This window comes from Capra hircus, chromosome 17, assembly GCF_001704415.2.
Source record: "Capra hircus breed San Clemente chromosome 17, ASM170441v1, whole genome shotgun sequence".
Classification (NCBI taxonomy): domain Eukaryota; kingdom Metazoa; phylum Chordata; class Mammalia; order Artiodactyla; family Bovidae; genus Capra; species Capra hircus.
This window is the reverse complement of record NC_030824.1, coordinates 8,160,301-8,174,273: the sequence shown is the minus strand read 5'-3', so window position 1 is coordinate 8,174,273 and position 13,973 is coordinate 8,160,301. Positions and strand designations below refer to the sequence as shown.

Here is a 13,973-nt window from a genome sequence, read left to right as displayed (position 1 = left end):
CTCTCCAGGACAGGACAGTGTTTTGACAGGAACTTGACCACATACTGTTTCACCCTGCTGGGCCACTGAGGTGGAGTCAGGTTTGGATTTTATCCAGAAACCAGATGAGGCTTATCAGCTGCTCCCAAACCCCTCATATCAGGTGAGAGGACCCAGCAAGTCCTGCATAAATCCAGTCTTTTGAGGCTAACCATAGAGAGATGGGTAGAGTTTCACTTTGGCCTGAGCCTAACAGGTGACATCAGCCTTGCAGACACATTTTCAGCACTTAGGGTGGGGGCCTCCCAACACCGAAGAGAGCAGATCCTGACTCGAGCAAAGGAGCCACTCGGGGTGTAAGAGGGCAGTGTCTTTCCCCCTCCCACTCACCTCCAGTTGACATAACGGTGAACTTCCAGTTTTCAGTGCAGACGTTACCCCTGAAGCCTCTCTCCCACCCCCCAGACCTCTCCTGTGTACTCCAGTAGCACGCAGTCTGGTTTGTCTTCTAGTTCATTCACACTAGGCTGGTCAAGAGGAAGGGCTGCGTAGTGAATTATGTACCTCACAGTCTTCCCCAACAAAGTGGGAGCTCGTCCACGGCACCGTGCTGTGCAAGCCTTCCTTCACTCATTCATTCATTGTCAGTCAGTCATTATTGAGCACCTGGTGCTTTCAAATTGTGCTGCTGGAGAAGACTCTTGAGACTCCCTTAGCAAGGAGATGAAACCAGCCAATCCTAAAGGAAATCAATCTTGAATATTTGTTGGAAAAACTGAAGCTTGAATACTTTGGCCACCTGATGTGAAGAGTCAACTCATTGGAAAAGACCCTGAGGCTGGGAAAGATTGAGGGCAGGGGAAGCGGGGCACAGAGGATGAGATGGTTGGATAGCAACAACTCAATGGATATGAGTTTGAGCTAACTCCAGGAGGCAGTGAAGGACAGGAAAGCCTGGAGTGCTGCAGTCCATGGAGTCTCAGAGAGACATGACTTAGCCACTGAACAACAGGCATTAGTTCAGTTCAGTTCAGTCGCTCAGTCACGTCCAACTCTGCGACACCATGGATCTCAGCCGCCAGGCCTCCCTGTCCATCACCAATTCTTGGAGTTTACTCAAACTTATGTCCATTGAGTTGGCAATGCCGTCCAACCATCTCATCCTCTGGCGATCCCTTCTCCTCCTGCCTTCAATCTTTCCCAGCATCAGGGTCTTTTCAAATGGGTCAGTTCTTCAAGTCAGGTGGCCAAAGTATTGGAGTTTCAGCTTCAACATCAGTTTTTCCAGTGTATATTCAGGACTGATTTCCTTTAGGATGGACTGGTTGAATCTCCTTGCAGTCCAAGGGACTCTCAAGAGTCTTCTCCAATACCACAGTTCAAAAGCATCAATTCTTTGGTGCTCAACTTTCTTTATTGGCTGCCGAGATACAGTGGTGAATACAGCAGACTCAATCCCTGACCCCTTTCATATTCTTATATTCTTTGTAGCCTAGTTCAATGTCTAGCCCAAAGCCTGACGCAGTAGGGTTTAAGAATGGCAATCTAATCTGAAAGCTGCTTTTGCACAGCAAACAGTCTTACCTTCTAGACTGCAGATGAAAACACATTTTCTCAAGATGCCTTGTTTACATTTTATGTGCTAGAAAGTCATTTGACCGTACGAAATATATATGTTAGATGTTTGCGGTGACTTCGGGGGCCAAGTGGGAGAATCCAGGGTACTAACTTGGCGGCCCACCTGGCTGGACCAGCGCTGGAGTCCGGGCTTGGCGGGTAGGGTAGGGGCGGGGAGCGCCAGCGACGCGACTCGCAGGCTCCGCCCACCTCGGCCCCGCCTCCAGGTCCCGGCCCGGCCCCGCCCCCCCTCTCCATAGTTACGGCGCTGCGGAGGCGGCGGCCATCTTGGCGGTGGAGCGATGAGCGGGTCGAATTCGAAGGCTGCGGCCTTGGGGTCGGCCGTTGGGCCCGGGGGGCTAGTAACTGGCAAGGAAGAGAAGAAGAAGGCGGGCGGCGGCGTCCTGAACAGGCTCAAGGCGCGGCGGCAGGCGCCCCACCACGCGGCAGACGACGGCATCGGGGCAGCGGTCACGGAGCAGGAGCTGCTGGCTCTGGACACCATCCGGCCCGAGCACGTCCTGCGCCTCAGCCGGGTCACCGAGAGTGAGTGCGGGGCCGGCCGCGTCCTCCCCTCGGCGCCGGGCCCCCGGGCCGCGGGGCAGTCGGGCCCCCGGGCCCCGTGTCGCTTTCCGCGGAGCCGGCCGCTCGCCGCTCGGCGGGCCCAGGGGGTCCACCCAGGCGCCCCCGACTGGCCAGGCCTCGCTGCCCACTGCTCCGCCCGGCCGAGTCGGCGCTCTCCACCCTCACCTACACCTGGTTGGGATGGGTCCCCTTGAGCTCGGCTGCCCTCCCCTGACTCCGGCCACGTCAGGCTTCCCTGTGGCCCGTCCCGGTTGGGCCCTCAGGCCCGGCCGACCGTTCTCCTCCTCAGCTGGATCTCTTTGGGTGGGGACAGACCCCGTCTTGGCTTCTTAACTAGCTCCTCCTGACCCTGGCAAGTGGGCCGCTGCCTCTCCCCCACTCCCTCAGCCCCCAGCTCGCTGCTGTCAGTGAAGTTCCTGCTCAGCTTGGCCCCCTCGACCTGAGCCAGCTTCTGCTGCCCTCTGCCAGCCCAGACCCCTACCTGCTTTCTCCGCGTTTCCCTCCACTCCGGCCCCACGGACAGCCCCTCGTCGTTCCAGCCTGCCTCGGCCCCCTGCCTCTTTTGGGTCCCAAGCGTTGCCCTCTTTGTGTGCAGGTGGCCTTTTCTTTCCTTACGTACATTGCCGCGGCGTTTCCGGCTGCATTTATGTGTATATAATGTATATATTAATAAAGTTTCAGTTCGACGTATAAAACCGAAATGTGAATTCTGCTTTTGACACCTGGTCTAGTGATTGACGAATGTCAGAGTATCAGAGATGCATTTCTTGCATAGGATGCAACGGTTTCACACCGTCTATTGATAGAAGTAGTACATAGCCCGCCCCCTGTCCTGGCTCTCCTCCCTCTTGTTCTCATGCTCTGACTTGCTGCCCTTTCTCTTACTGCTGTTTCCCCGAGTTTCCAGTCCATAGGTTAGATCCTGCTTGCCCAGCCCACCCACCTGCCCCATCCTCTGGACTTCTAACTTTGAAGCCCCAGCACCAGCTTGATGAATTAAGGCTGCTCTCCTTTTATCTGTTGACTTGCTTTGGTCCGAAGCTCAGGTGGCCCTCAGGAAGCTGGAGGCCATCCCAGTGATTTGAGGATGGCAGTTTGAGGCCTTGGTTCAACCTCTGTGAAATAGAATTCCCGTCTTCTAAGACCGTTTTAATTTGATTCTGAGTATTGTCACGTGTTTGTTTTCAATCACTATTTGCCTTGGGACTATCCTTTGCACACCTGAGTGTGTCTTTAGAAGGTCTTGCTATTCTGTTTCATAGAAACATTGTGAAAAAGCTGCTTTTGTTCCGACCCAGTTATCACCAGGGGTTCTGAAAGTACGGAAATGCTCACCACCTCACCTTTTCTCACCTCCTGCTTTCTCCTGATAGCAAGGGTGAATCCAGCCGCTAGTGGTTGATGCTAAGTGGCATGCTCAGAGGGCACTCAGGCCCTGTGTAAGAACTTGCTTCAGAACTGCAGCTTCTTGGAGAAAGTCATAAGTCAGCTTGGTGACCTCTGGATTTTGTTACATTTCTTAAAAGTCTGTTCTGTTCAGCAGGGTATTTATTGAGGCCCCTGTAAAGGTGCAGAACCAATATCAGTGCCTTGGGAAGTTATGGAATAATCAGTAGCTGTCAATTTTGCCATCTTATCGGGGAGTCAGCTTGTAAAACGTGAAACAGCAAACACAGCAGGCAGCATAAGATACAGTACCAAAGGGAACTGTGAAGATGATGCTCTCAGGAGTCATGGTGGAAAGATGGAAATGAAATCATCTTTGGTCAGCACTGTCTTGATTAACAGATGAAGCTATTGGCAGCTCCATCTCCCTTTGGCCTCATGCCCTCTCCAGCAAATCTGTCCTGCCACCTGGGTGGGTATGGCCCACCGCCTGGTTTTGTGCAGCCCACAATCCAAGAATGATTTTTACCTTTTCAAATGGTTGGGGGAAAAAATCTCTTGGGATTCACGGTTATATAAAATTTGTATTTTTTTGTCTGTAAATAGTTGTGTGACTGCATTTGTGCTACAGTGACAGAGTTGAGTAGTTGTGATAGTGACTGTGTGGCCTCAAAAACTAAATTACTCATTTTCTGACCCTTTACAGAGAAAGTTGGCTGATCTCTGCTTTGTGATATGGTCAGCAAGCATGCACCATGTTCACCACTGCGTGCGTGTGTGCTCGCTCAGTCGCGTCTGATTTTTAGGTCAGCATGTTTTTAAATGGATTTATAAAAAAGTTCTGTTGTGTTGTGACTTCTGATGAAAGGTTTGTAGGTCATTTTTGAACTGTTTCCAGAGAAATTCCCTTCTGCCCTCCCTGTTTCTAAATGTTACCATAATCTTCCATCTAAACGAAGTCCATGCACTTTTCTCCTTTCTTGGATCCCATAATTCTCTGCACGCAACTTTTGCCTATAACATAAGAGGAAGTTTTGGGGTATATTTGAAGTTTTGGGGTATATTTTATGTCAGAGAAAAAACAACCCGAGTTTGCTTCACAACTTGAGAAAGAAAAGGTAGTTTTGGAGGATTATTTAACAGCAGTGGTCTCTCTCTCTCATTTTCAGATTATTTATGTAAACCTGAAGACAACATCTACAGTATTGATTTTACCCGCTTCAAAATTCGAGATTTGGAGACAGGGACAGTGCTTTTTGAAATTGCCAAACCTTGTGTTTCAGGTAGGTCTCAGTATCGTATCAACAGTAGTCAGTTGACCGTTGGAGCAAAGAGTCTTTGAGGCTTGAGTTTTTGTGTGCCATCGCATCCTGTGTCGTGGACGCCAGCAAGGCCTGCCTCTGAGCCGCCTCCCAAAGCCTGGCCTGCGGGCTTGAAGCTGTGCTTGTTGGGTATTTACTTTGCACTGGTTTTGGGTTCCACAGCTTTCTGTTTATATCAGCTCATGGAATCCTCACACCTCCATGAGGGGTTATCATCCTTATCTTCCAGATAAGGAAACTGAGGCCCAGAATTTCCAAGTGACTTTCCTAAGGTCCCAGGCTCTTTGATCTGACCGTGTCACCTCCACTTAGGAAGGAATCCTTGAAATGAAAGTATAATGAGGAAAGCCTGCCCGAGCCTTGAGTCATGGGGACACTCTGGAAGGGCGATAGGGAGGCTTCCAGTCCACATCATGAGGCAGTTTCTTTCTCTTCTCACGCCCTTTCCATTGAATAGTGTCTCAGATTTCCTAGTTAGTCCCGGTTTGGATTTTAATCTCCAGCATTTTCTGGATGACCAGAAAGCCCAGGCCTGTGAACTCAGTTGCTTGGGACCCCTTCAGTTAGCCTTGAATGAATACTGCTTGTGCTTGTGATGTGGTTCCAGGGCACTTCATTTCTGACTAGGGGACCACGTGTAGGTCTGGGGAGCCTGTCACTGGAGATTGAGCGCCCCCTGGAGTTTGTTTTTAGAACACCAGCCCAGATAGTCCAGAGTTGGAGCCACAGTCTGTTGTTAATGACTCTTTTTGCCAAGCTTTTCGCATCTATTTGCTATTCAGGAGGAGCCTATATAAGTTTGGTAAGAGAGCTGTTAGTAACCAAGTAAGTCAAAGGCTTTCATGAAAAAGTCTCAGCCAAGACTAAGGCATCCGTCTCCTAACCCCACTTGAGATTCCTTGCTGATTGACCGCACTTGAGATTGCTGCCGTAATCCCGGACTGACCAGGGCACTAAAGGCTCGAGCTGGTAGGTACTTATCTTGTATTGGAAGAGTCAGAGCCACCTAGTTTCCTGGGTCTGTACCATTCGCATCTCTAAGCTTCCTGTCCTTTAGGTATTAAGATGTTCCCAGGACCCAGGGAACACCAGGGCTACTTCCGGTGTATGGATTTGGATGAGACAAGACTGAGAGTAGTCATTTCAGTACAAAACTGAACTGTCACAAGAAGGTCAGCATCAGACACTGTAAAAATGCCTTGATTTTCAGCCTGTCCAGTCTTTAAGGATCTTGATTCACTAAGGTGCATGCCAAACCAGAGCCCTCCTGCAGCACTTTTCTGATGAGCTCAAATCCCCAAGAAGATCTGCTCTGTTTCTTTCTGAATCCCATAGTTGGAGCCGGGCCTCTGGAGTCTTTACCTTTGAACTCCCACTCAGCCTGGTTGTTCACTGCTTTCGGTATATTTGATACTAAAAAAGACTTCTCTTTTCTTGTATTGTTCAGCCTAGACCTGGAAAAAAATGCTCTTGGGGGACACTGGGTGGCTACTAGAGAGGGTGCTAACTCCTGGTTCACATTAGAATGTTTGCCAGTTCCTTTTGGGTTCAGGAATGGGCTAGACCAGAGCCCATCATTGCTGGTGTGGACCGTCTTCTTTCTTGGGTCCCACATGTTGGTTCATGGCCCATCTGCTTCATGCTTCACCCTTTCCCAGATGGTCAGAGCGTTGGGCCTGGTATGGCCTGGAATAGGCAGCAATCTAAGGAGGTGCAGTTCCCCAAGGCTGAAGGTCACTGTCTTTCATTTAAATAGCAGAATTATTTCTAGGGATTTGTTTTTGCTGTGTCAGAAATTTCTGCATTCTTTGAAGGTGCCGTCTCGATAGTTTCAACTTTTGCAGCCTCCTTATTTTGCTTAGCAGCAAGCACATTAACTTGGTCAACAGCCAACCTGGTCTGTAAAGCACAGACCACCTCAGGGGCCTGGTACCCAGCTGGTGTTCCAGGCTTCAGCGTTAGGACATGGCGCAAGGCCTCAGGTTATATAAAAGGCAAATAGCCTCGTGTTTAAGAATAGGCCTAGAGTCTGATGGGCCTGGATCCACATCCCTGCTCCCTTAATTTACTATAGGCTCACTTTGCTTTATTGAACTTCACAGATAGTGTGTTTTTTTATAAATTGAAAGTTCATGGCAGCTTTGTATTGAGTAAGTCTGTTGGCTCCATTTTTTCAACATTAAAAAAATTTTTTTTAATTATTGTATAGTTGATTGACAGTGTTATGTTAGTTTCTGGTGTATAGTTATACATATATATCTTTTCATTTTCTTTCCCATTATGGTTTATTACAGGATATTGTATGTAGCAGCATTATTTATATTTTGCTATGTCTCATGGCTTTGCAGGATCTTAGTTCCCTGACCAGGGATCCAACCCATGCCCCTGCAGTGGAACCCCAGAGTCCTAACCACTGGACCCCCAGGGAATTCCTGGCAGCATTATTTTCATTTTCATTAAAAATGTGTATATATTTACATTTATTCAATTTACTTCTTTGGCTGCTCTGAGTCTTAGTTGTCGCATGTGGGATCTAGTTCCCTGACCAGGGATTCAATTCTGGGGTTTTGATTGAAGACTGGGGGAGTTTGGACCTGTGAGCTCACCTTTCTGGGTCTGTAAAGTGGAGATAAAAATGAAGACAACACCTCCAGGGTTGTTAGGACCCTGTGAGGTATGCAAGATGGAGCCAGGAGTCTCAGCAGGTGCTCAGTGAGCACGGCCGTCCTGCTGCGGGTGTCCGTATCCCCGATTGGTCATGCTCTTTGCTGAGCCGGCGTTTCGTGTCCCCTTTCAGACCAGGAGGAAGAAGAGGACGAGGAAGGGGAGGCAGGTGGAGATGTGGACGTCAGCGCAGGCCGCTTCGTCCGCTACCAGTTCACACCGGCGTTTCTCCGCCTCCGCACCGTGGGCGCCACGTGAGTCCCGGCATCTCCTGAGGGGAGCACCTTCTTCTGGTTAACAGAGAAGAATGTCCTCTGTTGGGTTGGGATTGGCTCTAGCGGATGGAGGAGGCAACAAAGCCGGGCTCATGGAAATTGTGTTTCGCAGGGTGGAGTTCACCGTGGGAGACAAACCTGTGTCAAACTTCCGGATGATCGAGCGGCACTACTTCCGGGAACGCCTGCTGAAAAATTTTGACTTTGATTTCGGCTTCTGTATCCCCAGCAGCAGGAACACTTGCGAGCACATCTATGAGTTTCCCCAACTTTCTGAGGATGTCAGTACGTATCCCCCGACTTGTGCAACGTTCTGGATCTTTCAGCTTAGCAGGAGTGGACCTTGAAGTGAAATCCATCCGGTCTGGCGGTCTCCTTGGCAGAGAAACAGGGATGTGATGGGTCTCGAGTCACTTGACCTCAAGCTTCTCATTTCCTCTCCCTCCTGTCTCGTATTTCACACTCTGGCTCTGCTGGCAGTGGGACTCTGAAGGTGTTAATACAGGCCATCCTTTAAGAAGCCTGTGCGGGGAAGGGTATGATGGAGGGAGATGAGAGGAGACCCCAACCCTCCCCGGGGTGCCCATTCCATACACAGCCAGTCCCGGTTTCACTGTTCTGGATCCCAGTTCCTGCTCAGCACTGCACTGGGCCTTTGCTTCCTCCTTAATCAGAGTTATGTGTGAAACTGAGCTGAGTGGGATTCTCGATCTGAGGACCGCCTCTTTCTCATTCTCGGCCAGTAGAAGGGTCATGAGATAAACTGTCAGAATAGATCAGGCAGGAAATAGCGAGCTGGTCGAGGTCTGGGAGCAGGAGTGACAGAATGGAAACAAGGTCTTAGGAAGAGATATGGGGAGGAAGACCTGGGGGAGGCACCAAGCAGGGAAGGCCAGGCCAGGGAGGAGATGGACTTGATCACAGAGGACAAACAGGCTGTGTAGTCCTGTGGCTTCCTTCTGGCTCTCTCACATTAGCATGGCCTGTGAGTTGTGAGGGCAAGTTGTTCCGGAGCAACAAGGATACGATGGGATCCGGTGAGTAGTGGTGGAGTTTAGTTGAATTGTGGGCAAGGGTCTACATATACTGACCAGTTTTCTCAGAGTCCCAGATCCTTGGAAGTGTTGTTTTCTGACAAGTGTTCTGTGCTTGTACAGCGGTGCTGTTCACAAGTCAAGTGAGGACAGATGAGGAGTGGGCAGGATGTCACCTACATCCACTAGCATCATCATCCCGTTTTTAAAGCCTGCTCCCCAAGCTGGGCTGGAGCATGTTGATACTTGCAAGAGAAGATTAAGTACAGCATTTCAAGTTTTTTATCAAAGGCCAGCCATCTAATTTTCTCTTCTTGAAACCAGATAAGCTAAAAGAGGATGGGGGTCAGTCCTCTGGATGTGAGCTAAATAATGTCGGAGACTGGTGGCCTCCTGCTGTGGGAGTGGATGGCACGCACAGTTTGGGGGCCTCTGTGGTCCCAGGTCTCCCCAACTCTCCAGGCCTGGCTCCCTCTGTTCTGACCTCGTTATTCTGATAGCACATGCTCACACTTTCAGGAAGGGCTGGTTTATGCGTTTTTGTGTGTGGGTGCTCAGTCATGCCCAACTCTGTGCCACCCTGTGGACTGTAGCCCCACCGGCACCTCTGTCCTTGGGATTCCCTAGGCAAGAACACTGGAGTGGGTTGCCATTTCCTCCGCCAGGGAATCTTCCCGACCCAGGGATCGGACCTGCGTCTCTTGTGTCTCCTGCATTGGCACGCGGGTTCTTTACCACTGAGCCACCTGGGAATTTAGAGGGGATGCTGAGTTTTTTCCCACCTGGCTCCAGGGCAGACTCACACATAACTCTTTGCATTTTTTCCCTTCTAACTTGTAGTTCGTCTGATGATTGAAAATCCCTATGAGACCCGTTCTGACAGCTTTTACTTCGTCGACAACAAGCTGATAATGCACAACAAGGCCGACTATGCCTATAATGGGGGCCAGTAGCAGCGGCCGGAGCAGACGGGGAGGTGCTTCGCTATGGCCCGAGGTCCTGGCGCATGGAGGTGGTTGAAGCTGCTATCTGTCGACACGTATCTGGAACATGGCCTCCGGAAGCCGAGGCTGGGGTGGCAGTTTCCTGTGTTCCAAGAGAGGTGCCAAGCAGTGCTGTGTCTCTTTCCTCCCGTATTTTTTCCTCCCTTTTCCCCCTGCCCCTTAGGTCGCAGAGGTAGTAAAACTTAGAAGACTCCTGGAATCCAGATAGAAAGTTTATTTTCCCAGCTCCTTCAGGATGTCCTGACGAGCCTGGGTCTCTGCAGGCACAGCTGTACCAGGGAGAGAAGGCTCTTCTGTAGGTTCAGGGGCCCTCTGCAAAGCTGAGACTCCTCCCTCACCTGCAGGGCCGCCATCAGCACACTCAGACCTCAGCCTGAGCATCATCCTTAACCTGCTGGAGAGGACCTTGAACGGAGTGGAGCAGAGGATGGAGCCAGGAGTTGGGGCGCGGGGGTGGGCAAGACTGCCGAACCTAGGGAGCCGCTTTCCTGTCTGACTTCCGGGATCTTGGCTGCTCCTCCTGGGGTACCCCCGAGGTTTCAGCCTGGCTGTGCCTTCCCGTTCTCCTTCCAGACGGAAAATGAGCTTGTTCTGCTTTTCCTAGCTCCTGCCTTTTGAGTTTCTCCTGAAATCGAATGTGTCCGTTTTCTCTCTGGGAACTGTAGTGTCGCTCGAGGCCAGCACTGGCCTCGTGTTTTGGTTTTTTATTTCTAGGCTTCTTGTGGGGAGGTTTTATAAAATGTCAGGGGTGTTCCTGGCGTACGTGATGTGTGGCTAGACTCCCCCGAGTACCGATCAGGCTCCTCTGGCTCTTGTCCCCTCTGCTTTTGTACTGAAGCTGCTCTGGAACCATCCTGGCCGGTCCCACCTAAGTAAGGCGGATTCTGGTCCTGTGGACCGCTAGGCGGAATGGTCTCGGTGTTGGGAAAGGGGGAAATGGGCTGAGGTAGCCTGGCAGAGACATGTGTTCTCCAAAACGTGTGTCTCTGCACTTCCCTCAGGCCCTCACTGGACGGACTCTCCCCGCCTCAGCTCCCTACCGCTATATGTGTGGGTGGATTTAGGTGCTCAGGCCTAACTCCTGCCCTTCTGGTGAGACTGTTGCTGTGGCCAGGGCTCAGCGTTCATAGGAAGGTCGCAGTAGGAAGCGCCCAGGCACGTGGTACCTCTGGCAGGAGCGCCATCTCTGGTGTTGGGGAGAAAGGCTGGGCGTGGCCGGGAGAGGAGGGCCAGCGCTGTGCCGCAGGTGGAGCCGGCCTTTTGCTGCCCCATGTTGCACCCTGTTTGGTTTCTAGAGTGTGAGTGGCCTTGAACTTTGGTCCAGCGCTTTGTGCCAGTCTGGGCTGTGCCAGAGGCCTGCAGCTTGCTCACTGAGAGCACCCTGGTTCATCCGGGGTGCCGGCCCTGCACCCAGCCCCCGAGGGAGGAAGAAACCGGGCTCCCTGCAGGGCAGGCTGCTCACCCCAGACCTAATGAGCCCCAGAACTGGAGTTGGCTGCAAACCAGGTGCCTTAGGCGTGGCTCCTTCCCGTCCCCAGCGGACGGACCTCGGCACTGCCTCTTCACCTTCTCTCTCACCGGGGCACCTTCAACAGGTCTGTGTTCATTGGGCTTTGGAGCAACTCCTTCTCTGCGACAAGCCCACTCGGGAGCGTTTCCACTATTTGATGTTTAATTATTATCTAGGAAATGGTTTGGAGCTGCCCAGAGCTCTGCTCAGGAGAGTGTGTCCCAGGCAGACCCCGTCTGTGGGCTCGTGGGGTCCCTCACCTGCAGTGTTAGTGGTTGCTGGGAGGAGGGCAGGAGGAGGCCAGTGTTCTGGCTTGAAGAGTGCTGCACCCTGTTCCTGGGAACTTGCCTTAGTCTCACTGGAGACCCCTGTTCTGCACTTGAAGATCTGCTGTCTGTACCTGGGACTCCAGTTCTTGTGTCCAGCTACTCAGGAAACCTTGAGAAGCCTCTGGGGTGTTAACTAGGATAAGTCTGAAATTCACCCTTCTGTACCTGAACTGGGGAGAGAATTGGAAATTATACTTTCTCTGAAAGTAGCTGAACTCATCAGAAGCTGAATCAGGAGGCCGTGGCATTGAGAAGTCTGGACTGTGGGCAGCAGATACCTGTGGGCACTGGGGCAGTTGGACAGAAACTGCCTGCCGGGGAGACACGCCCTCCCTTTGTTCAGACCTGGCCCTGGCGAGGCAGCTCCTGGAGGGAACACATCCCAGCAGACCAGCTCACCCAGCTGTGGCCAGAGGGCCTGCCGCCTGCACCCCTCCTGTCCTGCCCTGGGGCTCCTGGGAGAGCACCTTTCTTTTCCTGTGGCGCCTTTGGGCTGAGATGCCCTTTTAGCTTCTGCAGAGAAGACCATGGTTTATTTTATTCTATGTTTTAAAGAGTTAACAGGAAATAAGTAAAAGTAGTTCTGGGATAAAGTAGGTCATCCTCTCCTCATATATCAGCTCGTAGCTGTCTCACAGGGAATGCAAGTATTCAGGGCTTTGCAGGACTTCCTGAAGGCACTCACAGTCTGGACCACCCGATTCTCAAATACGGGCAGTGATTTGGGGGTCTTGGAGCTCTCCTTAGACTGAAGAGTCTTGATGTGGCAGTAGCTGGGGGATCTTCAACTTGTTTTTTTAGTCGAAGTGGGACTCATTTCTGGAACGGCCTTCATAGGCTGTGTCCGGTGTGCCGATTGGCTGTCTCGCCACCCTTGATACTCTCAGTTTAGTGCCCCCAGTGTGCTCTTAGTTTTTTGCTGTGAAGTCACTTTCTTCCTGGTGGCTGTTGTCACTTCCTGGTGGCCGTGGCCACTATGTCAGCTTGGGGAATGGGGACATTCTCAGAATTACAGCACAGACTCGGTGTCTGTGGGTGAGGACCCCTGATGCAGAGGGTGCCAGCCTACCCGGTGAAGGAACCCAAGCGTCGATCCTGTTTCTCACATTCCATGTCACGGAACGTCTTAGGCACAAGAAGGATCTGATGGAGGTGGATTTACTCCTTGTTGTATACAAAGGATCACGTAAAGTCGTCGAACTTGTGAAAGTCTATTTTTTTCCCCCGTAAATCTATTTTTCACAGAATGTAAGAAACGTCAATTACCAAATCTGTTCTTGCTCCCTTTCCCCTTTACCTAAGATCCTCATTCCACTTTGTATTGTCTTTGTGTCCAAAGTAAACTAGGTGACTTATTTGTATAAAATGTTATTTTGCCACAAGAGACAGTAATAAAAGAAAGATTTTCACAGTATGTGTGCCCTCTAGTGTCCTGACTGGGCCTCTTGGTTGGCAGGGAGAGTAGGTATGGAGTGGGAGTGGGCTCTGAGTTTCTTTACGTGGCCTTTCTGTAAATACTGGTTTAATGGGTAGCGCTGGTTTCTAGAGTGATTAGGACACAGTATTGTGCTTTAGGTTTCATATGTCTCTGCTTTACATTTTAATGAAATGGTTTGAGAATTTAAAATGCATATATATTTTAAAGTTAGGTTTATTGAGGTGTGTTTTAACCATACCTCATTTAAGAGTCAGTTCAACCCATTTAAGAGTATGGTTTGATGAGTTTGATAAATGGATGCCTGATCGCAGTCATGATAAAGGACGTTTCCATCACCTTGGAAAGTTTCCTCAGGTTCCTGGTGTCTGCAGCCAGTTCCCTCCCTCCACCCCACCCCTTGCAACCAACTTCTGATTCCTATCTTTTTTGGAAAACATGCATATTTTTAATATAAAACATATCCATGTTTAAGGTCACAATGCAAGTTAAAAATAACTCTGGTTTAGACAGTTTGTGGCACCTGAAGGTCTGTTGGCCTCTGCCTAGAAACACTCATTGATTTTCCCCTCCTCTTCCCCCTTTTCTTCTACCCAGGGCTGGTGCCCAGGTGCAGTGGTAAAAGGTATGGAAGCCTCATTTGCCAAGGACAGTAAATGTACTGTCGGTTTAGAGGCTTTCTTTTGAATGCATTTCTTCTAAATGCAAGGTAATATAGAAGCACCAACGATGTGGACATGAATTGGAGCAAACTTGAAAATAGTGGAGGACAGAGGAGCCTGTGGGCACAGTCCATGGGGTTGCAAAGAATTGGACATGACTTAGTGACTTAA

General features: G+C 50.6%; 1 protein-coding gene across 1 annotated transcript; it reads left to right on the top strand.

Annotated features, from left to right (window-relative positions):
• Positions 1,859-13,119, top strand: UNC119B (unc-119 lipid binding chaperone B). The gene is made up of 5 exons (XM_018061123.1): positions 1,859-2,142; positions 4,737-4,850; positions 7,687-7,807; positions 7,941-8,113; positions 9,703-13,119. Exons 1-5 carry the CDS (start codon positions 1,899-1,901, stop codon positions 9,813-9,815), a joined length of 765 nt encoding a protein of 254 aa, XP_017916612.1. The 5' UTR covers positions 1,859-1,898; the 3' UTR covers positions 9,816-13,119.

Coding starts and splice junctions, on each gene's coding strand:
- UNC119B (XM_018061123.1), top strand. CDS start 1,899: ATGAGCGGGTCGAATTCGAAGGCTGCGGCCTTGGGGTCGGCCGTTGGG. Junction 2,143..4,736: donor CCTCAGCCGGGTCACCGAGA/GTGAGTGCGGGG, acceptor TCTCATTTTCAG/ATTATTTATGTAAACCTGAA. Junction 7,808..7,940: donor CTCCGCACCGTGGGCGCCAC/GTGAGTCCCGGC, acceptor TGTGTTTCGCAG/GGTGGAGTTCACCGTGGGAG.